Below are 27,709 nucleotides of genomic sequence, written 5' to 3' on the forward strand. Positions count from 1 at the left end.
TTAATTAGTTAATTGAAGAATTACTTAGCCAAATTAGTAATCAATTTTGTAATTAAATAATTGGTTATTGATTAGTAATTGGTCATTGACATATAGCCATATAAGGCACGCATTCGCGCATACTGTGGTGGTGCTCTGTGATTGGTCGATATCTCTATGACGTCATCCCACCTCGGCCAATCAGAGCCGCCGCAAAAGCGGGACACATTTTTTCTACGACAGCATGAACCATTAAAGGCTTTCGCCTTAAAAGAGGGAAGTTGCAGCCATAGGGCGATCACTTCGTTCTGTGCTGCTTTGCGTGCGTCATGCCTCTTTTTCGTCCATGGAGTTAAAGCTGTTGCCTCTCGGTATACCAAGTTAGAATTTGCACATGTTTGGGACAGAGCTTCGCCTCGGATCCTCACCAACCTTTTGACGGGTGCAATAAATGTTATTTCTCTCTTCTCTCTCGCGGCAATGCATAATTAAAGATGAAATTGTTGAGTTTCTGACTGCTTCTGCGAGCAAGAGCCTGTTATTGACGAACCTAGCCGGAAGGCTGCTCAATACGAACCCCTCCCCCTTCACTGATTTGCTGCTCAGTCGTTCTCTAAAAAAAAAAAAAAAAAATGCGGACTGCGCCGGAGCGCATAACTGAACTGTTTTTTGTTCTCAACACACTAGACGTCAGGTGAGAAGCGGACGATCAGTAGCCGCGCGTAACAGCAGCCGAGGAACCGCGAGATTATCAGATACGAAACAGGCTCACTGTTTACTCGAGGGATCCGATTAGAAAGAGCAGGTCCAGCAGCTCTGGGGAGATAGATCGAAACGAAAGCAGCGCATTCAGAATCGCCCCGTCGTTCCTCAGGCAGAGCGTAATCGAACAAACAGAATCGTATCGGCCCTACACTACATTGTGTCACATGCAGAACATTAAGGTGACCCGCCACTGTCGTCACTGCTGCTCTGGACGCCAGGCGTGTGCTGCCGCTCACGTATACAGTCTCCTGCTGGTGTGTTGGCGACTGGAAAACATTTGCTGCCGGCCGTTCCAAATACGACCGCCCCTTCACTCCACCACACAAAACTAACTCAAAACCTCATCCTGCGCCGCTGACTGCTTCTGGAAGTTGCCGCGGCAGCTTTCCGTGAGCGCGGCTTATCTAATCGACGCGGCCAAGGGGAAGAGGAGAGCCTGCGGTGCCGCGGTAATAACACGTTAATCTTATCGCCATCAGAGCAGTGCGCGCGTGCCAGTCGCCCGCTGTGTGCGCTTGCCTCTTTTCCGCGACCGTTGGCTCCCCCGGATTCTCCCTGTAGTCTTCGAAAACGAACCGAGCCGCCTCCAATGTGGTGCGTCTTGTATGTGCGCTTGTGACGCGCCTGTTTCTCGAGCTTGCCATTTGGTGAGCGTCGATGTTCTACGAGAATGTAGTACAGCCGCTAGAAGCAATATGAGAGGGAGCATGGGAGCGCGTGGCCTCCACGCTTTATAAAGCCCTGCCACCGATGTGTGATAAGAATCAGCGGTTAAGCCGCGTGCAAAGTAAACTTGGTCGGCTGCCCTTTCCGACCATGCCTTTGGCGCCACCCGTTCTCGTCTTCTGTTGGTGGCAACGCTTTGCGTAAGGCGAAGGCCACGCGCTCCCATGTTCAAGCATTACAGACGTGAGCAAAAGTGGTATACAACAAGCAGCCGTAGGCATGTGTACACTTCATGCAGTCACTGCGGCAGGGGCTGCGCGTTGGAGCACGGGCAAGTCGGGGCCCTCAGGTCGTCGAATTGGTGGAAACGCCGGAACCAGAAGTGGTAGCTACTTCCCCGCGTTTCCACCAATCATGACTCGATGTCAGGGAGATAGCGACACTTTCGACAACGACGAAACTGGGAATGCGGACCCAGGTGTAGGTATTCGAATTCGGAATGCCAGCGCATACCTGTTCTCTGGAGGTCTAGACTCAAGCTGTCTGGAGCCATGCTGGAATCGTTTTCGTCCCACGGGAACAAGAACACATCGGGCCAGAAAAAAAAAAGAAGAAAACAGTGAGGCGGACAGCAGCAAGAACACATTACTGTACAGTTGTTGACCAAATGTTGCATCCAATGAGCAGAGCTCTATTACGGCGCGAGGCGGTACTCCGGCTCCTCTCCTGCCCTGTGGTCAAGTTCTCTGGGCAGACGGTGGGGGCTAGCCTGCCACCGAATTTTTACCTGTTGTAGGCCGTCATTGCACCCGCCACCGTTTCGGTGGTAGACGACGGCTGTTGCGGCGCGCGTCTTTCTCTCTCTCTTCTTTTTTTTTTCTTTTCTTTTTTCTCTTTTGTCTGCACGAGGCAGCGGAGGTGGCTCAGCTACAGAGCCAGTAGAAGGCCCGTGCATTTTCTTTTCCTTCTTCCTACAGCCACAACAACAACAACCGCGGCGGCGTTACGGGATTACAGTCAGTGCCTATGTTATCGCCCACGTGACCAATCAAATCACGTGATTCTTAGTTGTTAGTGGTCAAATGTTCCATCAAATCTCTTGCCCATGACTACTGCCCCGTTAACTGCAGCCGCTGATACTCGTGGCAATCCTCATAAACGGTGCTTAAATGTTTTTGTTCTCGTCGCTAAATGTTTCCCCCATCATTTCCTTTGCCCCTTAATAATTATTATCCCCCGTACCTCCCTCATTTGCACAGAAGCCGGAGGAAAAGCTGCCTGGCCAGCTCTCGGCGCGCCTGAAGGGAGCGTCGCACGCGTCGCCGTGGCAACCACGTGGCTGCGGACGCGATCTGCTGCGCTGACGCACCTCGTGGCGCTGTCCGCCGTCGCGCGCTGAGAAGGGACGCCTGGCCAGTCTCCTACACCGCGATTACAACACAAGAGGTCTTGCGGGCGACTTGCCGTTCACCGCTGCTACCGGCCTCGTTGGCCGTGCGGGCGTGTGCACTTTCCGACGGATTGCAAGGGAAATGACGACCGGCGCACCGTTACCGGCGCCGCCTCAGATGCCGCTGCTCCTCCTCCTTCTCGGATAAGCGTGCGTGTGTGCGTGAGCCGTCTTCACGCTGCGCGGCGACATTGTTCGCCGTGTGGGTCTTCGCCCCTCCCCCATCCACATCTGGCGGCAGCCCAGCTGTGCACTTCGTAGCCTCGAAGACAACACGCTGCGAAGGTGAGCGGCGCCTGGCGCACCTCTGCGGTCGTTCGGCGGCTTGCAGGATGTTGACGTAACGATTAGAGCCTGTTTGTACCCCAACTCCCTTCCGGACACCTGAAGCCAGGATAAATGTAATGTTTGAGTATGTTAATCTAGTATTTTAGCCACGTTCTGTATATGAGTATAATGATTCAACTGAACAACAACACAGAATGTTGAATCGATCATTTTGGGCGGAGACCAGTGCGAGCTACCAAGAGTGCCGCGATAAGGATGCGTGATTAGCTTGGATTACAGTATTTGCATGGGAATCAGATCTCGATCGACATGCAGGTGTTGCACCCATTCCCCCGATCCCCCATATAACAAAAAAGTAATTATGAACGTTTAATTAGCGTGTAAGCAAAAATATAGATGCGCGACCGAATGCCAGTTTACTCTTACGGTTATTGCCAGCTCTTTGCTGCCCGTTCTGTGCGGCCGGGAGCGAAGCAGAGGGGAAAAAAAAAATCATATGGTGTAAGAGTAGACCGAGGCGGGGAAGGCGAAGAGTGGGAGGCGACAGCAAAGGTCGAGTATCTTTTTGTGATAGTGGACGGAGCACTTTTAAAATAGTACTGCGGGAGCGTCGAGTCCTCTACGAGAGCGGTCGCCGATAACGTGGGCTTTTCGCTAAACTGCCTCCCAGCCGTGGAATCGAGCGAGCATTTGGTCGTCGTGCAAGGCCATCGTAGGAAGGTTTGTGGGCCGTGCCATTTGTAGAAAGTCAGGAAGAGAAAAAAAGCGATGGAGATAGCGAGCCTTTAGACGCAGCTTTTAAAACATTCTGGGTCAAGGAAGACATTACGCGTTGCAGGATTAGGTCATGGGAGGCGAGCCGGATACGCTGCGGTACAGGGTGGAGGGAAAAGATATGTGGTGGGTACTGGAATGTTCTGCGGTGGCATTGTTTGAGGCAGTGATGTCTTCTGTGTGTAAGGACGGTTGAAGCACTGGGGAGTGGAAGTGTACCGACGAATTAACTTGGCTGGTGTACGAAGAAGATCCAATTGTATTCGGTAAACGATGCGTGCTTAGCTGATTTACCCCCACCGCACCCATATGTTCGTACATGTTTTGATAGGTGTTTGTAAGCACAATAACAACTTGCGGGGCAAGTTGGCGCATGATACCCAGAACTGCGGTGTAGCGTAGACGAAGACGGAGAAACACAACACAGGCGCGCACTACCAACTGTAATACAAAACGGAACCCGAACTTCGTCTTTCACACCTGCAGGCACAACTTCCTCCTCTACTCCCAAGTATACATCACGCTCGCACCCCTCTTCTTTCCCAAGTAGATATAAACCTTAGCAACCCTCACATCCAAGGTAGCGTCCATGCAACGAATAAGTCCAACACTCACATCATACAAACAAGACATAACTTCCGCCACTAAGACACAAACTAAAACAAAAAACAAAAAACATCAACAACAACAAAAAACCATTACACCTGCAGCTGCCACGAATCTCGTTCACTCCCAGTACATACTCCAAACTCAGAAAATGGGCCCACGTATCGATGAAACGTATTCTACTAGTCGCGATTTTTTGTTTGTTTAGAGGAATAGCCTTCGTTTTTTTTTTTTTTTTTTTTTTTTTCTCAAACGAACAAAGCAAGGCACTTCGTAGTGGTTCCGGCTGGCCTATATGAAGAGAAGGCGACCCAGGCAATTACGAAGAATTTTGTGCTTGTGAAGAAGAAAGCTAGCAAAAGCCATCGTGTTATGTGATAATTGGCCAAGGTGATCAGCGATTGAAAGAAGGGTTGCCTTGATGTGTTTTTTACTGTTCAAACTCACAAACCGGACTCGCCGTTTAGGTGTATTAAGAGTGAACGGGAACGTGATTTATGGCAGCTGCAGATGTGTGGTGCTTTTCTTTTTTGTTTGTTTGTGCCTATGTGCGGAAGTTGTGACTGTCTTGTTTGGACGATGTGAGTGTTGGACTTATTCGTTGCTTGCTGGACTTTACCTTGGATGTGAGGGTTGCTAATATTTATTGTTGGCCAGACATATCTGCTTGGGAAAGAAGAGGTGTGCGAGTGTGATGTACTTGGGAGTAGAGGAGGAAGTTGTGCCTCGGTGTGAAAGAGGAAGTTCGGGTTCCGTTTTGTATTACAGCATGGTAGTGTGTGCCTGTGCTTCGTTTCTCTCTCCGTGTTCGTCTACTCTGCGCCGCAGTTCTGGGTGTTTGTAAACAAGCCTTTACTGCGTCCACCGTCGGTGGGCCTGTCCTTGGTATCTCCGGCGCCAGGTGCACAGTGCTAGGAGTCCGTCGAAGGGTAACTGGCTATGGGCTCAAGAATATGTGACATTCGAATGAGTATACTCGACTGAGGCTCTGTCACGAATTGCACATAGCCTGTGTATGCTATACGTCCGCGAATATGCATAGGCTACGTAGGGGCCTGTTGAAAGAAAAGTCGCAAGACCTCCGGTTGATCAGGCGAAAGTCTTGTCGGGAACTTGGCTGCTCTGCTTAGCCGAGACTTTGAGCAGGATATATGCTCGAGCGGACTTTAAGGTAGCGAGCCCTTCATCCCCGTCCTTCTGAATGACTGACTTTGGTGCACTGCACTATATCTACTTAGTGACTCCAGGTGTATGTACTCGATGCTTTGCCCTCAACCATTTTGCGTCTGCTTCGAAGTGATGCTGCTCTTTATTGTTATTTCTCTCTCTCTCTCTGGTGCGTTGTTAATCTCTCTTACCGCGCGGCTGCGCACGCGGGCGTGCGTGGAAATTGCACATAACGCCGGCCTTTTGCGGTCTAAGAGGTTCATATGTTTCTTTTAGATCTTCGCACTATGATACGGGACCGGAAGCCGATTGTAATCGAAGCCAAAGCGAGCGAGAGACGGCAGTTTATTAATACAGGATGTCAACGATGAAGCTCATTTATTTATTTATTTATTTATTTATTTATTTATTTATTTATTTATTTATTTATTTATTTATTTATAGGAAGGGAAAGGCGCGGTAACTGTCTCACTTGTTTTCTGTGGACACCGCAACCGCGCCGTTGGGGAAGGGAGGAAGGTGGGAGTGAAAGTGGAAAGAAAGAGGAGCCGTAGTGGAGGGCTACGGAGTAATTTCGACCACCTGGGGATCTTTAACGTGCGCTGACATCGCACAGCACACGACGCCTCTTCGTTTCGCCTCCATCGAAACGCAGCCGCCGAGGTCGGGTTCGAACCCGGGTACTCCAGCACAGTAGTCGGGCGTCTTACCACTGCACCACCCCGGCGGGGCTCAACTTTATTCACAACAGAGAGAGAGAGAGAGAGAGAGAGAGAGAGAGAGAGAGAGAGAGAGAGAGAGATAGATAGATAGATAGATATAGATATAGAGATAGATAGATAGATAGATATAGATAGATATAGATATAGAGATAGATAGATATAGATAGATATAGATAGAGATAGATAGAGATAGATATAGATAGATAGATAGATAGATAGATAGATAGATAGATAGATAGATAGATAGATAGATAGATAGATAGATAGATAGATAGATAGATAGGAGAGAGAGAGAGAGGGGGGGGCACGAATTATATAATACTTGGTTCACAGGAAGGGAAAGGCGCAGTATCTAGCTGTCACACTTGTTTCTGTGGATACCTGAACCGCGCCGAAATGGAAGGAGAAAGGTAGGAGCGAACATGGAAAGAGAAAAAGAGGAACCGTAATGGAGGGCTGTGGAGTAATTTCGACCACCTGGGGATAGTTGGATGGATGGAAACAACTTTATTTAATAAAAAAAAAAATCTTCCAGGGTGGTCCCCTACTAGTCCAGGAGTCCACGGGCTTTTGCTTCACATAGAGCCCGACCTACCAGCCATTTCTGACCGGCGGGTTGAGCTGTCCGCAAAGCAGCCTCCCAGGAAGAAAAGCTGGGATGGGGGATGGGGGGCACTGCCTGGGGGGAAGGACATTCCCACAGGTAGTGGAAAAGTGGGGATAGTTAATCTGCACTGACATCGAGCACATGGACGTCTCTCCGTTCCGCCTCCATCGAAACGCAGCCGCCGGTGGTCGGGTTCGAACCCGGGAACTGTTGTTGTTGTGGCTGTAGGAAGAAGGAAAATAAAATGCACAGGCCTGCTACTGGCTCTGTAGCTGAGCCACCTCCGCGGCTTTTAATAATTGGTTCACTGGAAGGGAAAGGCGCTGTAACTGTCTCACCCGTTTTCTGTGGACACCTGAACCGCGCCGTGAGGGAAGGGAGGAAGGTGGGAGTTAAAGTGGAAAGAGAGGAAGAGGAGCCGTAGTGGAGGGCTACGGAGTAATTTCGACCACCTGGGGATCTTTAACGTGCGCTGACATCGCACAGCACGCGGACGCCACTTCGTTTCGCCTCCATCAAAACGCAGCCGCCGAGGTCGGGTTCGAACCCGGGAATTCCGGACAGTAGTCGGGCGTCTTACCACTGCACCACCCCGGCGGGGCGGAGAGAAAGACGGGCGCCGCAATAACAGCCGTCGTCCACCACCGAAGCGGTGGCGGGTGCAATGACGACCTACAACCGATATATGACAGGCTAGCCCCCGACGCAAGCGGCGGTGACCTATCTGTCCCAGCCCCATCCCGGGAACTCCGGCACAGTAGTGGGGCATCTTAAGTTCTTAACCACTGCACCACCGAGGCGGGGCAGGCCCACGAAGGCCTGCGAGAGAACGAGACAGCGCACGTACGCACTGGCCCGAGGCCTCAAACACCGGGATGCCAGTTAGGTCTGGTAGAGCAGAGAGTCCCTTCAGAGCGAGGAGCTGAAAACATATCATGATATTCTAAATCATTACAGATTAGAAAGACACCGCCTTGAGCAGACAAAGCTCTGAACAGAAAGGAAGAGGTCGTATGGAGAAAGTTGCAGGTGGGGTTTTTCCCCCAACACACTTGCACTAAGCAAATGGTATCCGGCGATACAGGACCTCCGGTGCAATCATTGCAACGAAATTGCAGACGTGATGCACCTGGTGTGGACATGCCCTATAGAGACCTGGGAGGCTTTATTAATTAGCCATAACGAATACGTCCAAAAGAAAACCATCCATCTGGCCCTGGACACCGCTGAATCCCTATGGATTTCCGCCTGCTGAGAGGGGAGGAACATTTCTTGATGGGTTCAAATGAAGTTATTCCATCCAACAGAGAGCGAGAGAGAGCACGGTATTGTTCCAGCTATCGCCGAATACGATAATCTAGCTCCTTTATTCCGCGACCGCATTTCGCGTACAGTACTGAATTTCGTCTGACATGCGCGTTGGGCTGCTAAAGACAACAGTGAAAAAAAAAAAAAAAAAAATGACAATATAGAAATTCATTATTATCGTAAAAATAAAAAAAGAAACCTTTGTTATTACTGAAAATGAGACGGTATTGTCGTAAGTGCTATCAGAAAGGTCAGCGGTGTTGTCTTCCATTCACGATTTCGCGACCGCAGGCACGGAGTAATCAACTAACTGTCTCGACGTCTCTCCCTACGTTGTGAGTGAGTGAATGTCCGCAGCAGTAAATGCGCTGAACTATCATCGGAGCGCGGAGTATAGAAAGACAATCTAATCTTACTTTTAACGAAGATTAGACCGGATGCGGTTTTGCCGGCCGGTTGCACGTGAGCATACAGGCGCGATGTTATTGCGTTTTTTTTTTTTATCATGACATTTACCTCGCACACGGGTCGACCAAAATGGTGCCCCAGGAGCTAAGCGGTGCTGCGGTACCCCGAATGCAGCGCCCTGTAAAAGTAGAAGAAAACCGTTCCCTCGGGGCTTTTCCGTCGCTTTGCATCAACGAGCGAAAGAGAGATCGTCTGACCTGTGCGACCATTTGTCCGGCTTGTTGGTTGGGGTACGTGTCGAGTAGCTGACCGCCACGCGAGCTCTCGCTATCTCGTAACGCGTGCCTCCTTCTGGCGGTCGTTGTCTTTGTCCTCTCAAGTCGGTCTCGTGGGGCTTTTCTCAGAAAGACGGCGTGGTCGGGGGATCCCCTTGTCGCGCGTGTCCCATGTCCTGGGCAAGGCGTTAAGTGCCCTGTAACAATCCCCCAGAGAGAAACGAGCTTCGAGGATTGCGTACAGCGTATTTCTTCTTCTCCTTTGTTACTTTGGTGCCGAATGGCGACAGAAACGAGCGTCGGTTGATTGCAGAAGCGAAGCTCGCAGAAAAGGTATCCTCCGTGTTAACAACCGGAAAGAAGAGAGAGAGAGAACGGGATAAAATACGGCTATTAAATAAGTGTGCCGAAAACTATGCTCGTTGTGTACTTTCTGCGCGGTATTATTCTTTCTCGCCCCTAATTCTCCAACTTGCAAAGAAGGCAAGAACAATTAAGTTTGTTTCGCGCATGTGTTTTTGGCGAGCTACCCGGGCGTGCTTCACAAACCTGGACGCTCGCCAGGAGGGAGTCCCGACCCTGGGAAAAGTCACGGTTTTGCTTGTCTGCTGGGAAGCCTATTTGCGCGAAATAGGCGGGATGCGAAAAAAACAAAAAACAAAAAAAAACAAAAAGAAACCGCAGTTTTCGCTTGCCCGCATTCATAACGGAGGACCCGTCTTTTTTTTTTTTTTTTTTTTTTTTTTTTTTTTTTTTGCGCGATGGGTCTCGTACGCTTGGTCGGTCACCTGTAAATACGCCTGCGCTGTAGTAAATAAATAATTACAGTAGAGGCGCGGGATCTGTCACATTTGCCTGTGGACACCAGAACCACTCCGTTAAGGAAGGGAGGTAGGTGGAAAGAGAGAAAGAGGAGCCGGTAGTGGAGGGCTACGGAGTAATTTCGACCACTCGGGTATCTTTATCGTGCGCTGACATGCGGACGCCTCTTCGTTTCGCCTCCATAGAAACGCAGCCGGCTGCGGTCGGGATCGAATCCGGGTACTCTGACACAGTGGTCGGGCATCTTAGCTACTGCACCACCGCGGCTGGGCTCTGCCCTGTAACCGACTTTGTTTGGTGCGTTGTCGCTGCCTCACCTCTTAGTTGTTTTTTTTTCCTTTTCCTTTTTTATTTGCGTCAGGAAGCAGGTTATCATCTCAGTGGCGGTTGTCGCTTGGTGTCAGGCCGCACACAGAAGTGATGCCCGCGTCCACAGATGTCGCTTTTCGTTGTATGAGAGAGAGACTCGATCGAAGTGAATTTTCTGTAGCGCGCCGCGTTGTGTTGGCCGTCTTCCCATTGGCGAATCCGAGAGAATGTTGCGCAAGAATGTCACGGTAGACGGAAAAGCGTCTCCGACGAGTTGTCTGACGAGGTCATACCACCCTGACGTAGTGGTGACGTCGGTTCGTTTATCTCTAAACTGCAACACGGAGGAGGCCAAGCGGAGTAGATAGATTAAGATATATATATATATAAAAAAAAAGATATTTGCGGAAACTTCGCTTCCGCCTTTAATGGAGTGACTTGGCAGTGTTAACAGCTCCCGTCTGTGCGTCTACCGCGGGTCCTCGTTCGTGAGCATGTACTCTGCTACTTGTCTTGTCAGTAATCCATTAATATATAATTAAGGAATTCAATAATGATTAACACGTACTAATTTGCTTACGAATAATTAAAGGAGAAGCCAAACGTGGCAGCGCCTGACATCTGAATCACGTGGGCTCGTGACGTCACAAAACGCGCCGAACAATTAGTGCCCAGCAATATGTTACCTACCACACACGAGACGGCCGTTTGGATGGCTAGCCACGCACTTATTTTGAAGTTTTTAACGCGCTGAAACACAGGGTGAATCATGAGGCAATGCTATAAAGTTAACGCCCGTTTAAAATCCATTTGACATTTTAGCTGAACAACCTCGGCGCACTCAACAGTAGAGCCACGAGGAATGAAACACGACTGCTTCCAAAAACTTGTGGCCCAGTTGGTCAGAGGTCTTGGAGCGAGCTAATATAGCAAAATTGGAGAATATATAAATGTACATTTTGCACACCGTAGGTGTGAAATGAAGTTTGAACAAGACAGTTGTGGTGAACGCAGGAAAAGTGTTTCCCTTTTTTCTTTTTTTGTTTTTGTTTACTGGAGGTATGGCGCAATGTGGTGGTGGTGGGTGGTGTGAACTTTACTGGCCATAAAAAGTGCAGGTGCGTGGCAGAGCCCTCCTCATGACCTATGGGACGACCGCTCCACGCAAGCGTCAACAAGCTCCGCGTGTGTGTCATTGTCTTCGTGTTGTGGCTGCAAGGGCTTTCTTTTTTAACGTTTTACGTTAACGATGATCGCATGCTGATTTGTTGCTTCCAAGGTTTCCCTCCCCTCATTATCATGGTCACGTGGCCTCAAACACCGTTTAGGCGGGAGAGATTCCGTTACCCTACAACGAGTGTAAAATTAGCTTTGTAGACGGAAGAAATAGTTTGGGCGTGCGCTGTTCCTTCTCTTGCATCCTTTTCTGGCGATGTTTCGTGATTTTGAATTTTAATTGAGCACTTCGTGTCTCTGTTGTGAAAGCGCGCTAACGGCACTCAAGATCGATAGAAAATTTACAAGGGGCGCAGTACTGATTCGTCTCTTTTAGTGCGCGGGTTTGCCCACCAGTCATTTCCTTTGTTGACGTGTGTTCACTTTCGTTTCTTGCTGGTGTTTTCAATTTTCGTACGATTGCCCTTTCGCCGCGCAGGATCACGGCACCGCCCCAGACGGAGGCCGCTGTCATGACGACGTCAGAGTCCGTCGCCGCGATGTCCCCGTGAGGCCGACGACAGGACGGGACTGCCCTTGGACGTCCCAGGCTTCTCCCCTCTACCGCCTTCCTTCCTGCCCACCTACATCGTGCTAGCGTGTGCACCGGTGTGTTCACCGCCCTCGCCATGGCGCTCAACATCGGCATCCTTCCCCACCTGCTGGGCGCGGCTGCGAACAACCTGAACAACAACAACAACTTCAACAACAACAATGGCGGCGGCCTGTCGCGCAACGCCGGAGGTGGCGGCGGCAGCAGCAACAACAGCGGCAACCCGATGAACAGTGTCCGCGACAGGCTGTTCCACGCCCTGTTTGTGCGCGTGGCGCTCGCCTACGCGAGCGCAGTGCCTCCCTCAGTGCGGACTCTGTTCGAGTACATCACGCTACTGAAGGTGAGGAAGACGCTGAAGTGTGTGCGTTCCCGTGCGCTAGGGTGCCTCGATGCAACGCCGGTGCTGACATCGAGGCACCCTACCGTGCACATTATATAGTAATTCTACCGTGCACCGCCGCTGAAAGCCGCCTAGCGGTCGTTTTCAAAAATTCTTCCGGGATACGAGTCGCCGTTGCTCATGCGTCGCCCCGAGAATTTTCGTCTTTCGTGGTTTTTTTTTTCAGCTCGGGCTGATTTTTCCTAAGGCGGCCTGAGGCATAAAATTAAGGTGCCTGTTTGTGTAGAAGCGAACACATTGATGATGCTGCAGCCACCTGGGAGAAACTAATGTGTACACGCGCCGGGTGCTTCTATACAAACAAGCGCTAAATGACTAGCTGCAATTTAGAGCCCCGCTTCATTGTGGGTATGCAGCGTCCACTGATCAATTATTTCAACAGAATATTCGCTGTTTTCCTTTTATTTTTCAGGTACCTAGCTTTTGCTTTGCAGGCTCTCTATATGCGCGCTCATGGTAACGCGCCTCGACCCACTATATGAGACATTCTGCGTCACGCGCCGTTACATCGTGTCAGCACCGCTCTCTTACAGGCACATCGCTTCATCGGCCGGATTTATAAGACTTCAATGCGAAGTCGCTAAGGGTCCCGTGTCGCAGAAAATCCAAAGTCATCCGTAAACGAAAAGTCCGGATGAAAAGTTCAGGAGTGGTTCTAAATTTTCAGATTGCCGCTAAATTCCTCAAGGAAGGTTCGTAGCGAAAGGAAGACAATTGAGCGGAAATGAAAACTGAGTCAACTTTTTCAGTGGGGGCCGGTGGAAGTCGAACCGAGTACTTTCGTGTTGTCAGACACACACAGGCAAATAGGCCTCGTAGGCTCGCTTGTTCAAGCTGAAAAAAAAAAAAAAAAAAAGTATACCTACTGAATTCGCGACGCGAACGGGGCCCTACAACGCTATCGCGTTCTAATCTTAATAGACCATGCTTAATTAAGCATCCCCCGTGGGATTACCCGTGATGATTGGATTTGTATCATGGCAATGACACGTTTCATAGCGTGATGTACAGTACGGTCCATTGTTAAAGGGAACATGAGACTTCGTGGCCGCCGGGCTTTACAAAGCACTCCCAATAGAGCGGGTGACGAATGATCGCACAATGTGCATGCGCACTAAGCCATGCTGTCTGCTCTTCTCGAGCATGCGCATGGCCTGCAGTACGCGACAGCGATTGACGTTCGCACACATCGGCAGAACGGCAGCGGGTGCTTGCGGCTCGGCTGCACGCATGTGTCGTCATCACGTGACGTCACGCAAAGCAGTGCTCCCCCGGGCCCCGCGCAGGAGTTTCAATTTTGATTGAATTGTTTTTGCTTATTTAAAATTACTGCTTGCGTATTGTAAAAAATGAAGTCGTGTACTGTGATGACCAAGCCTTCAGCAAAAAAATCAATCATTAACTCAGTACGGTCGAAAAATTGCCGGAGCCCTTCAATGAATTAAACACGGTGCTCCAAGCGTGGGGTACGTGCATTTAATGTCCTACAAACGATGCTTGTTAAGAGCCACATGTCTAAATATTATGTCCTTTTACCTAAGCGCATAAGCTTTACGAATTTATCGAAGATTATAAGCGCTCGCTTTGTCGCGTTTCAACCGTTTCCGACCGTACAGTAAGGTCAATTGTTAAAGAGTACGTGGGACCGTGTAGCTTAAACACTACGCAAAGCGCCGCCGCCGATAACTAGCGAGAATGGGCGGCACCATGTGAAACATACTATGTGATGTCGGTGAATCGCCCTCTGTGTCATCAGGCAATGACAGCTGGGACTCGTCATTCAAATTCAGCTTAAAAAAAAAAATATAAGCAGTATCTGGCATAGATGGCCAATGAGGGCAGAACGAACGAGCGATCTTGAATGCGGCTAAGTTGTTTCCGTATGAAGCATTAATTCCCTACAATTTTTAAGCCATTTATGCGCTCACAAACCTCGATGCAAGTGCTGGGCGTATATGAAGGCGACCGATCGTTACTAAAAATTCTCTTTCTTTTTCTCTCGATACCGACCCAAAATCCGCCTCGCTGCAAGTGAGATCGTTGTCAGCAATACACAGCCCTGCGCCCCTGCCACATGAAAAAAATTAATATCATTCCCTCCGAGTGGCATTTGTTCAAGTTAATGTCATTTTTCTACGCGCTGCTACACGACCAAAACTAATGTCTTTTGCAAATAATTTCAATTTCGATGGATGAAAATTAGAGCCTACACAAAATTTTGTAGGAATTCGATATTTTGCGAAAATGATTGCGTTCCGAGCGAAATGAACTTTCAAATTCATGTTGAAGTCTTCCATGCCATACGCAACGAACCTGCTGGTCACGAATATCAATGACGAAATTCAGCCATCGCCCATAGCTGCAAAGGAATGCATTAAAGTCTGAGCTGAAACTACAACACGGTGATTGCACGATCTGTGCTGTTCGCAGTTAAGCTGTGGGCCGTGTCTGCGTCGTGCCAGGCTAGCTGTTTCAGAGTAGCGCTGCCCTGCCCTGTGCCAATAGCACCTCATAGGATCGTGCAGGTATATTCTAGTACACTATAGTACAGGCGACGCCACACAGTACAAGCCGCGCCCAGTAGTGCATTGTCGCCGTCGTCTGCTCGACAACCCCTGCATGACTGTGACGTCATCAAGCACAGTGTTGGCCGTAAAAACTTCATGTCTGGCAGCTTGAGTCGCGGGTCCCAGAGCGCTATCTTTAATATTTCTTTGCCGGAAAACTTTGCATATTATCGCGCCGATTGCGCCCGTTCACTAATGCGGCGTGTAGTATACGTGCGCATTCAGACCTCCCCCGAGTTTCCCGTGTAGAGTGCGGGCGCGGACTTCGGACGCTTTCCCGGAAAACGGAGGCTCGCCACGTGCGTTGTTCATCGCGAGAAAACAAAACAACAACACCGCCTTTCCCCTTTCTAAGTTCGGTAAACACGGCCGGGCTTCGCGAACCCCTTCCTCTGTTGCGAGCGGAATTGAAGGAAATATGGACCTTAGGCGTAGTCAAACATCAAGAAACTACGTTCATGTATTCGAAAACGTGGATCTTTTTCTCCGTGACGGCTTATTTGTAATTATATACCGAATTTTAGGCGCAGCACTTCGTAAGCATGCCGTATGGGGTACGGAGCGCTGCGACTTTGCGATAACACGGCAGCTGGCGGTTACGTCGACCAGGGTCACTGCTTCCTTAACCTATGCGAGCCAATATTGGTATCCAAGCTTTAGCTTTATTGCGAAATTGGCGTCGGGTTTCGGCTGTCTGTCATTACAGTGACTCGTACTGTGTATAAAAATAATAAAAATCGCAGGCTTTATTCGGGCCATCCTTAAAGGCAGCTAATTAAAGCACTGTAAATGGTACGGTACCTGTGTGCGAACGTTACAGCCATCCGTTATTTTTTAATATTATTCGACACTTTATTCCCATAGCCAATGATTAAAACGTAACGAATCATGTTTTTAAATAGGCGAAGAAATACTGCTGAATAGGCTATGCGACTTTCAACAGCATTTTAGTGGTCTATTTGGGGCTTGTGCTTACACCGTCTGTTTTGAAAGCTTGGTTGTTTTTAGCTGGCACACCCAATGTGTGTTCGCTAGGCAGGGAGCTGGGAGACTGTGGTTTGAAACGAATGATGTTGGAGAGAAATGACAGAGTGTGAAAATGTTCTCTCTTCGCTGAAAATGAGTCAAAAATAGCGGAATTGTCGGAATATTTCAGTCAACTAAAGGTGAGTGATCGGGGTTAATTGTTGGCGATGATGAGCGAGCAGGGAGGTCAATGCCACTCTCTCGCAGATGCGCACTACGAGGAGAAAAATCAGCTAGAGAACTCGAGTGAGTTAGAATAAGAGAGGCCATGCTCGAGCATCCGCCTCGCAGTTGGGAGGTACCTGGTTCGATCCCCGGTACCGCCGGTGACCCACCGGTTTTTAATGGGTACAAGCTTTCCTCCAGCCTGCATGGGCTCGGCTCTTTGGGGTGAAATGCTTGGGAAAGGGGTCAGGGACCAAAAATTTTGCGCCGATGGGCCAGTGATTCTTTCCCTTCTAAAGAAGGACCACATAATGGGCTTCTGCCACACGAGGCGGACTTGTGGTTGTTCGATGGCGGAACGAATCACTGGCCCATTTGCGCAACGTTTTTGGTGCATCACCCCTTTCCCAAGAATTTCGCCCCAAAGAGCCGATCACTATTAGGCCGAGGGAAACCTTGTACCCATTGAAAACCGGTGGGCACCAGGAATCGAACCTTATATCTCTCGAATGCAAGGCGGATGCTTGTTACAAGCTCGAGCTTATGCTCGAGCATGGCCTCGAACAAAAATTGTCCGTAGACCTTGTATAGTCGTTTTATTGATTACAGTCAATCCCTGATTATCGAACCCGGATATATCAAATTATTGCTTGTGTCGAACTGTCAGGATATTTCTTTGGAAAGGTATTGAAGTGTTGTTCGCGTTCACCGAACTCCCGTTCAGCGGGCATTCGGTATATCGAACTGCCCGCCATATTCCTGCAAGGACCTTTGCAACGATCACCTTTAGACGCCCGGAGCAGGGCCGGCTGCGCTGCCCTTGATGTCTACTGGCTGCGCGAACGCTTTAAAACCGAGTTATTTTAGGGAGCGAACGGCGTGGGAATGTGTTTCCCTGTACGGCAGGTATTTCTTCCTCCTCTCTTCTTCTGTCTTTGCTCGTACAGAGTGGTGTTGGTGACCACCGCGGTGTCCGTGGCTCAGCGACACATTGCGGCGCGGAGATGAGACCGTTCCTTGTGGACCGTAGACATTTATTTACATTTACATATTTACATATTTTACAATGTCCTCAGGTGCGACATAATGACATAAAAGGCGAAACTGTAAAGAGACTGCGCCAGTTATTTTATATTGCGAACAGCTCGACTGATGCTGAGCTTCGGTTTGGCGCGAACGGTACAAGTGGGTGGACCGATCAGAGGTCAGAGGCTAGCAGAATCAGGCCTTGGCCTTCTGTTACACTTTAGGCCGGAGTCCCTTGAGATCTCCGTCAGCCTAGCCTCCCTCCTCGGATAGCCCGTCTGGACTCGACTGTCGTCCGAACTCCACTCTCCTCCGAGCCCAATTCTGTCCGCCGAGCCCAGCCGTGTTTCGCCGCGTTTCCGGGATTTATGGCCTCCGCGCCCTCTCCACTCAAAACGAGAAACGGACAGAGCAGTTAGCGCCGATCCTACAACTGCGCTTACGCAACGCTCCCTAACTGCTCTGTTTTGCCTCCTTCGCGGCACAGTCGAAGCGCGACTTTTCCGAGAACCGGAACGGACCGAACCGGCGGTGTCGCCCGTTCCCATGTGTTCGGATACCACTTCCGAAGAGCGGTGGCCTGCGCGACCGTCATAAATAAGCACGCGTCAGAGCTGCCCCTTGATCTTGGCCGCCCCTCCGGAATCTCCCCCGCGACAGTGGACCCGCGGTGAACACTTCATCTATGCTTCTGGGAGAAGCCGCGAACTTAACTCCTCTCCATCGAGAATGTTGCGCGAAAAAGGCCTTCTGCCTGGGTCGTTTTTTTTTCTCTTTTTTTCTTCATTACGACGTTGTTATGCGGGGAAGCTAATGTGGAGTGCGCTGGCTGTCATGCGGTGAAGTCAGCCTAGCTGACCGAACGCTTGAGGCGCGGCCTATAGGTGCTTTCCTGCTGAAGGCGACACTGGAATGTACACACTTTAATTTCAAATGAGTTATTGCGATGAAAAGTACCAGGATTAGACCTCTTATGATCTGCGTTGGCTTTTTCCAATGCACCGTCCACTGCAGCTTTGATGTAAGCCCCAAGTCCAACTAAAAGCCCAACGGCATTTGTGCGGCGCCACGCGATACGCGAGCAGCGCGAACTCTGACGCTCCGCTCTGTCCCTTTCACATATTTGGTGAGCGCGTGTGCTCACTGAGCAGAACGTGGAGGTGCACTCTCCTCTTCGTGGCGGTAGGTGACGCTCCTCGGCATGCGGGTGCGAGCGCATACATCTCGCGGTCCGCAACCGCGAAAGTACTGACGCCACGCCGGCGGCCAGATCGTCGCTGCAGGAAGCGCGCCGCTAGTGTTCGTGCGCCGCATTCACACTTCTGGATACAGAGAGGCTCATCTTGTTGCCAAGCTTTGTATATCGATATATCGAGCTTTTCACGACCCAATTCGGGTTCGATATATCCTCGATCGACTGTACTGCCATCCTTTAGATCTGTTGCTTATAGATATAGACACTGTAAATGCCAATAGACTAAAGCTGATATTCTTCATTTCCTTCATCTACAGACATCTACAGAGTTTCCATCTAGTGAAGTCTATATCAGCCCTCACTTCCTTTTGTCCATAGACAGTCTATAGACCGTAGACAGTCAAATTGTTTTAGGCATTCTGTATACCAGAGTAGTGCATGGTCATAAATTTATTCACAGTCTGCACATTTTATTGAATGTATAGATAATCTGCTGACTGCTTAAAGAATTTTCGTAATGGTGGAGAGCATCGCATTTGCTTTGCTCGGACTGCCAGCGAAGGTGCATGTCTGCCGCACGTTATATCGTTGCCAGAACAGCGAGTAACAGCGTCTCGCGGCTGCTTGTGCTGGTGATCTGCTTAGAGCGACGCCCTTCCCGTGCTTCTTGGCTATGGCCTGCTTATACTGTAGATGCCTTCCGCTACTGTGATGCCGGTTTTGTGCATTTTACATGGGCCTTTGTAATTTGCCACATAAGCACGTGAATCATGCCGGCTTCCCCACATCTACCATGCACAAAAACTGAACGTTATAGTCGGTCCAAACTTAGAACTCATAAGAGCGGCACGCTGTTTACCAGTTTATCCACACGTCGAAGGGTCACATACCCGCAAATTTTGGACACATTCGGTGAAAAAGTTTTTGGGCGTAACTTTTAAGGCTCTGCTCATGGTGAAAATCTCGTGAGGAGGAGACCTGTCCGCGATATTCCGCGGGATTCCATAGGATATCGGCGGGGTTCAACCTTCGAGGAAAGAAAGTTAGCTTCCTCCGGGAGTCGATCTCCTATCCTTCCCATCACAAGCTGAGCGCGTTAACCAACTGTGCCACGCCAGGCAACGTAGGGGTGCGACAACGATGCCTTCACTCAGGTCTCCAGGAGGGATAGGGAACCTACATGTTGCGCCGCGGCGCCTGGCTACTGGAGAGATAAAGGAGGGAGTGCGGCGCACGCCATCTGCTGCCAGCTCTAAAGACCAACCGGCGCAACGAGCGCGCGCCATCGCCACTGAGTGGAGCTGCTTACCTTTAATTCGGCACAGAAGAAGCCGCTGTTCTACACTGTGTAATCGGCGGAGTGCGGTCAAATAAACGCTACAGTAGAGCCAGCCCCAAAGGCTTTCGCCTTTTTGCTCTTAAGGGGTGTTAAGTGCCTCAAGAATTTTTAGTCCCAACGTATAACTTCGCCATGACATTCAATACCCACGGATCCTCGTTTGATACGCTTGAAGTTTCTTATTTTCAAAAACGCATCCAATCGGCTTTTTGCAGCAAATTTAATTACTCGTCGGAGAGCGCTGGACAAAAACAGTAGCAAGCTTTTGCTACCTACTACTGGAAGCCCGAACGATTTCTATTTCTATCAATGTGTTCGGAAAGTATCTTGCAATATTACACAGTTGCGTGGCAATTAAAAAAAGCACCCTATCGATTTATTATGAAAGTATTAATTACGAATAGCGCAGGCAGTTTTAACTACTCTGTGCGAGTGCAGGAATAACTTTAAAGGCATACTTTTGCTTTGCATCGTAAACGTAGAAAACTATTCCCATCAATATGTGCGCAACACATAAAATCGCACAGCTGCCTCACATAATTAAAACGTGGCCCAGTATCATGGACTTGATTGGGGGTGGGTTTATTCTACGCCTGACCAGCGGATTACTAGTTTGTGACACATGATCAATGGGTTTCTCAGCAGATGTCTTAATTATCCAATCGACAATCTGCGGCATTCGAATGAGCGATTTAGGATTAATCAAATCCATAGGTCGGCGCACTCACTCATGAGCGCACTCATATCGGCTCACTCACGCTCGCACTCACGCCGTGAGTGTGAGTGAGTGGACGCGTATGAGAGTGGTCGCGCGTGAGAGTGGCCGCGAATGGAAGCGGCCATGAGTGTGAGTGCGACTGAGTGGCCACAAATGGGAGCTGATTGTGAGTGTGAGCGAGTAGTCGGGAATGGGAGCGGGCATGAGTGTAAGTGAGTGGCCGTGAACAGGACCGGGCATGAGTGTGAGTGTGAGAGAGTGACTTGAATGGGAGCGGTCACCAGTGTGAGTGAGTGGCCGCAAATGGGAGCGGTCATGGGTGTGAGTGTGAGCGAGTAGTCGTTAATGGGAGCGGGTATGAGTGCGAGTGAGTGGACATAAATGGGAGCGGCCATGAGTGTGAGTGAGTGGTCGCGAATGGGTGCGGCCATAGTGTGAGTGCGAGTGGGTGGCCACAAATGGGAGCGACCATGAGTGTGCGAGTAGTCGGAAATGGGAGCGGGCATGAGTGGGAGTGGCCGTGAACAGGACCGAGCATGAGTGTGAGTGTGAGAGAGTGGCCGCGAATGAGAGCGGCCATAAGTTAAGTGTGAGCGAGCAGTCGGGAATGGGAGCGGACATGTGTGAGTGAGTGGCCCCGAATGGGAGCGGCCATGAGTGTGAGTGAGTGGCCGCAAATGGAAGCGGCCGTGAGTGTGAGCGAGTAGTCTGGAATGGGAGCGGCCGTGAGTGGGAGTGTGAGAGTGGCCGCTAATGGGAATGGCCATGAGTGTGTGTGTGTGAATGAGTGGACATGTATGAGAGTCGCCGGGAGTGTGAGTGAGTAGTCATGAATGGGAGACGGCATGAGTGTGAGTGGCCTTGAATGGGAGAGGGCATGAGTGTGAGTGAGTGGCCTTGGATAGGAGTAGTCATGAGTGTGAGTAAGTGGCGGTGAATGGGAGCGAGCATGAGTGTGAGTGCGATTGAGTGGATGTGAGTGTGAGCGGGCATGAGTGTGAGTGCGAATGAGTGGTGTTGAGTGTCATTGGTCGCGAGTGTGAGGGAGCCCCTCCTCATGGTGCCGACCTATGACCAAATCGCTTATACGTGTCGAATGCAGGAAAATTGCGTATTGTCGCTCGTAATTCATTGCTCGGACCATAAGCGGCGTGACCGTTTCTACTGAACTTGGAGCCGCTCCGAGCAGTGCGGCTTGGAAAAGAAAATGGCGGATTAAAAGTTGTAAAAATGGTCTGACACGATGAAGTCAGCCCTCAATCAATTAACATTTTCATGTCGATTGATTGAAAGCTGCCGGGACATGTAATAACCCTGACACGCAAAAACTTCAGAACAGATAGACACGTATGTCTGGCGTTCGGTCGCCCTGTAGGCACTCGTCTGTCAGCGCTGGCGTCATATGTCTCACTGCTTCAGACAAGTTTGCTTTTGGTTTCTGTGCGCGTTGGTGCGGCGCAGTAGACATTCGTCTTTTGCATTGCCTCTATTTAAGTACGAAAGAAGCCTGTGTGTTCTTCGATTTACACATTGAAGACCCATCGGTAGATGGAATAGTTCTAGACGTATAATGCACCCTATGCTGTATAGCTGCCAATTAGAACGCTGAGCTGCGACGTTTCTGTACAGCTTCATTCATTATTTCACTAGTCACATCTTCCTTCACGGTGCGGCTATGACGTGCGCCGAGAGCTAGAAAGTTTTTGCACCTTTCTATTCCCCGTAACGAGTTTTCACTTTCACCGTAAGAAATCCGCGCACTGTATATTTGTTGGGGATACACTCATGTGCGTAGACTGGTTTCTGCTCCTAAAGGCTGTTCCTTGTCCCCGTATTGCAGGCGCTTCTTTCGTTCTTCATCCTGGCTTACATCCACGCCGCCTTCATCCGGACGCCCATCAACTGCCTGGAGCACGTGTGCCACCAGTGGCCGCAGGACGGGATCCTGAGGATCGAGATCCTGCACGACTCGGCCTCCTCCTCCGAACCATACACCGTAGAACAGTCCTACCTCAAGGAGCAGAGGCTCCAGCGGCTGGGCCAGCTTCCTGTACAGCCGCAGGCACGGACGTCGACGCCGCCTACGACCGGGAGTGACGCCGAGAGGGCCATCGAACAGCCGCCACTCGCGGACGTCGCCGACCTGTCCAACGCCACCACCTCCGATGGCGTCCACGTTGGCGGCCGCGGCGAATTCGTGGAGAGGCCGCGGGAACCTGACCTGGAAAGGACGACCAGTGGTCCTGGGGATGAGGACGAAGGGTTGGAGGCCGACGAGACCTTGCCGCTGCTGGGAGGCGGACGTCACATGAAAGGCGTGAAAGGTGGCGGGGGCTCTCAGTTTGTGTACAACGAGGCGGTGCCCAACGGCAGCCAGGAGACGCCGCAGAACGTCGACGGGAACGGCTACCCGCAGCCGCTCCAGGAACCCGTGTCCGAGCTAGAGATGCTGGCCAGAGCTGGTGAGCTTCTGTTGCTAATGTCCAACGTATTAGGGGCGAGGAACTGCTGAATGCGGTTGAGCGATGGGGCAGTTATAAGACGCCCGACTACTGTGCCGGAGTACCCGGGTTCGATCCCGACCGTGGCGGCTGCGTTTCGATGGAGGCGAAAGGGAGAGGTGTCCGTGTGCTGTGTGATTTAAGCGCACGTTAAAGATTCCCAGGTGGTCTAATTACTCCGCAGCCCTCCACTACGGCTTCCCTTTCTCTGTTTCCACTTTCACTGTCACCTTCCTCCCTTCCCTTACGGCGCGGCTCAGGTGTCCACAGAAACAAGTGTGACAGATACTGCGCCTCTTCCTTATTGTGAACCAATTATTATTATTCAAAAGCTTATTTTTCGAGTGAAAGCAGGAGCGCAAGCGAGAGACCTGTGTAGAGTCGATCACACTTGTCTAGACCGTTCAGGCGGTGCTGTGCGGAAGGCGCGAAGAGAAATTCCCAGGTAGGTACCGATATTTACTGATAAATCTCGCCCTTCAGCGCGGCAGCAGAGTCATGCGAACCGTGCATACCCAAGTGCGTCGCCCCTGACAAAGCAGCTGCGTTAAGATACGACTTAAATTGCTCCGCATTACACCACTCGAACGCTCTAGACAAGTGTGAATGATTGTGTACCTGTTAGAAGACATAACGAGGGATATACCATGCGCTTGGTTACAACACTTTACGGCCGCCGACTCCACAGCCTCGCTGCGCGTGTTGCGTATGCGCAGTAGCTACAGATGCGACGTGCGTGACGTCATATTTGCGTTGCGCCGCCGCCGACTCACTGTGCGCGTCGTGCATGCGCAGTAGCTATACAGATGACGTCATTACTCGGCCGCTAATAAAAGGAGGATGAGAAGCGTTCGTTCTTCACATGAACGGTGGACGACAATAAAGAGCTTTGTGTAACCGGGCGTACAAGCTTTCGCGACACACTAGGTTTAACCGGAGCTAAACCACAGCAATTTTTAAATATTGCAGTTAGGAGTCCGGTTGCAATTAGGCTTTTGTAGTGAGTCATTAATAATAGTCATACCAGTTCTTGGAATTTCGAAAGCACGATTGCCCTCAGCGCTATGGCTATGCGAACTTTAGCTATCTCTTCCTGAAGAAAGACGCACACTTTCGAAAATCCCGCGCTCTAAGCACCGCCCCTAAATTCGAAGTCGCCTTCTCTGTCCCGCGTGGGCTGCGGTGCTCGGCCTGCTTGCTAGGTAGGAGTAATTAAAGCATCTTCACCTTTTTAAGACCGGCGCTGGAAAAATGAAGTGGAGCTGTGCTTTTTCTCGCCCTCTGTCGCTTAAAAATGAGACGAGGCTAATTAACTTTCCGTAACCTTGTTTTCACTTAACGAACAAAGAAATTGCTTCTCGGTAAGGGGAAAAGAAATAAGAAAAACTATGCACACTACTGAATGACCAGCGGCGTACAGGGAAAAAGAAAAAAAAAAAGCCTTTTTCCCACTGATAAAATTAAGCTCCTTGAAAATGAGCTAGCCAGCTGCTTGCGCTTGAGCTTCCAAGGGGGCTTTTACACTGAATCATGTGCTGCTAGTTAGCGCTAATAAGAAAAACAAGCAAGCGAACAAACAAAATAGAATAGGCTTCAGCTTGTCAGTAATTTGTGAAACTCGAGAAACAACGCTGGAATAGAGGGGTACGACATGACCCAGGAAAAGCGCGCTTATTGATATTTGTCCTTTGTTTTAGCACTGTTTCTTGAGTTTAAGCGGACAGACAAACAAAAAGACAAGTAAACAAACGAACAAAGCAGCTGATATCAAATAGTTAGTGCAAGTGAACTTTTTAAGCACGTCAAAATGTTTTCTCCGCTCGTTTCTTCACAAGGGTTGGTTGGTTGGACAACTTTTATTTCCATCGGAAATGGGCGTCCTCTTCCCCGCCCCCGGCACGCGTTCCAGGGAAGACGGGGAGTTCACAAGGGGTATTTGCCGTGAAGTCACCCTTCCCGTCCTTGCCCCGCGCATTTACACTCGCTACCGCGAGCCGTAGTCGCAGTGCACTTTGAAAGCTGTATAGCCTCTGAATAGTGGTTTAGTGGACGCTATTGAGCAATTTATACCCTATTATGTGACAGGCTAACGTACGATAGCAAAATGTTTGCCCGATAGCGTTAAGGTGCCATGCCGCATAAAAGCCTTTTGTTGTCGGCATCGGCGACTGTGAGCTGTGAATCCTGATTGGTCGACTGGATGATGAGGTCACAGCCACATGACCTCGCGCGGGAATTTCGAACACTTCGCAGCGCAGGTTAGACGTGACGTCACGCGTCAGACGAAAGTGCTTAAAACACGACATGTAATGCAAATTAAAGGTCGCCGCATGTCTCAAATCTCATTTAACTTTATCGGGAACGTCATTTAGCTTAAGAAAATGTTTCAAGAGTTTTGGTTTTAGGCGGGAGTCGAATACCCTGACCACATATTTCGTGAGGCCGGACAAGTTACCTCTTAACCCACGCAAGGCACGGACTTATTGTTCGGGTACAAGCGGGGATCTGTATTTACAGCATGTGGTCTTTCAAGCAATGTGTAGCGTCTGGCGACTCTATGCTAACGAGTATGCATGCAACTAGAGAGGACCGCAGGCTGCTATCGCGTCATACCTGTAAGGCGGAACTGAAGTGTCCTCTCAAAATTTTTGGCTCGTTCTCTACTCCACCGTAGGGGATTCCTCTAAGCGTTAGATCATCAGGTTGCCACCATTTCTGAAGTCATAGGCAGAAGCCATTTGCAAACGATTCTTGAGTGCGGTGTGATTCGAAACGTTCACCTGCGAAATTTGGTGCGACTACTGAGAAGAAGGTGCGGCTGCCAGAAGCCACGCCTGTTTTCTTCTTTTTCGTTTCTTCCTGTTGTGTCATTTTAAAGGTTGCGTAAGCATGTATCACTGAAGAACAACACCTGTGTAATACTGGCAGTTTCATCTGAACCGCCATTCGTCCCGCATTCGAGTTTATCGACTTTCACTGAATGCTGCAGCAGTAGTCCGCCCGCATTATTTCACGACACCATCCTCGAAAATCGGCTAACTGCTCGCAAAAGTTCATTCCGTTATATATTTTGCGAAGTGAGCCCGTATCGGGTGTAGCGTGCTGTAGCTAAGTCGTAACCTGTTCTAAAATGAAGGGAGGGCAATGAACTCGGTGGAAGGTGGTGGTTTGACTGGCATGTACAGTCAACAACCTGAACTGAAGGAATGGCTTAGTGTGCGAGGCGTATGTACCGAACGAGACATGAGCGCTTGTGCAGCGCATGCTCGGCTTGCTAAGGCTTCCTAACGTCAGCCAGACAGACGCGGCGAAACCATTCTGCCAGACGTTAACCGTGCTTAGCACGCCTTACGTGGTGAGCGGTTATCATCGCTGCGTGGTTTAAGTACTGGCTCCGGTCCAGGCTAAATGAGGAAAGAAACAAGGAAGCCAACAAACCATCCAAGCAGTGACAGAACGCTAGCCTTCCTACCTTCCTACGTTCCCGTCTGACCTCGAGGAAGCAGGTTTGTTGACATCTCCAATGACTACCACTGATAGTTGTCTATTTAGATCGTTGTAATGCTTATAAAATGTTTATTTTTTGTTATTTCCGTTGCACTTGGCGCGAAACCTCCGGTATTAAAAATGGAGCCCGACCATGGCTGCTTGATATAACTAGAGCACATCGACTATTGTTTCAGGCGACCCGTATTCGATACCGGCCAAGTTTCGATGGAGGCGAAGCGCAGAAGACGTCCGTGTACTGTGCGCTGGCGGTGTATAGTACATGTTGAGTCGTTTTCGAACGTTGAACCCCATAAACCACATGAAATCAAACCAAAGGAAGGAAATCTGCAACTTATTATCGGCTGCGTAGAATAATGCAGTAATGCGCTATGTTTCGCGAAGGCAGAGCTGCGCGTTCGCTCTGTGTCTCCTTCGCAATCTCGCCAACCTCTACCAGCTTCCGGCCTCGCCGTCTTTCTCTCGCCCATTTTAGGAAAAAAAAATGCAATAAACGACACCTCATTTAATAACGCAAACAACCGTTGAATGCTGCGCCATACGGGATAACGATCTGTTGTGTCCTTTTTTTTTTTTGCATTTTTTTTTTTTTGCAGAATGGGTAGCTTGGTTTTGTTTTTCTCAGCCTGGCTTTATAGCGTTGCTAACAATAAATCTCTTGTGGAGTCCGTGAGACGATTTGAGGGATAGAAGACAAAGAAATTAGAGGAGAATGCTTAACCTTCGCTTTAAGAGTAGACGCGATAGCGCCTTTAACACCGCCAGAGTCCTTCACCGCCTTTTCATTCTGCGAACTTTCTTAACACGATTGTTTAAATTATTTCAGTTTTAAACATTATTAATGAAACGTCAGTACGCATCCCATACGCACAGCAGTAAGTCATACGCACCACAATGTGTTCATCAAGCCCTCTTTCTCTCTTGCCACTTTCAATCCCACCTTCCTTCCCTTACGGCGCGGTTCAGGTGTCCACAGAGCAAGTGTGACAGATACTGTGCCTTTCCCTTCATATGAGCCAATTATTATTTTATTAAGTGCCCCTTCAACACGCTTTGTACCGAGGACCCTTCGTGTCCCGTGCGTTGCGTGCCCGCGTGGCAAGCAGAGGGCCTGGGCTCGAACACCAATGGCGACAAATTCGTTTTATTGAATTATTTCTATTTTCTGAAGAGGAGACTTTTCGCCATTTTCGGCTTCATTTGGACCCTCCCAATTTGTTATAGCTTTATTGGATTGTGGGGTGCTTGAAACTCCCGCGCTAGGGGACATGATTGCGACTTCATTACCTTGTCGATCAATGAGGATTTTGCCGTCTGTGACGGCGGCGGCTCATTTTGACGCGACAGC

General features: G+C 49.8%; 1 protein-coding gene across 2 annotated transcripts in view; it reads left to right on the top strand.

The window, feature by feature from the left end:
- The window catches only part of LOC146181763 (membralin), a 188,617-nt gene that overhangs the window by 113,394 nt on the left and 47,514 nt on the right, over positions 1–27,709 (top strand). The window contains exons 3-5 of one of the 2 annotated variants that reach the window (XM_084576775.1): positions 2,670–3,145; positions 11,801–12,257; positions 22,194–22,815. In XM_084576775.1, the coding sequence (XP_084432901.1) occupies positions 11,991–12,257; positions 22,194–22,815 (889 nt within the window). In that variant the 5' untranslated portion in view covers positions 2,670–3,145; positions 11,801–11,990. The remainder of the gene's footprint in view (positions 1–2,669; positions 3,146–11,800; positions 12,258–22,193; positions 22,816–27,709) is intronic. The other variant, XM_084576776.1, reaches the window with a different exon arrangement.

Source organism: Amblyomma maculatum, chromosome 8, assembly GCF_055883805.1.
Source record: "Amblyomma maculatum isolate TAMU_Amacu chromosome 8, ASM5588380v1, whole genome shotgun sequence".
Lineage (NCBI taxonomy): Eukaryota > Metazoa > Arthropoda > Arachnida > Ixodida > Ixodidae > Amblyomma > Amblyomma maculatum.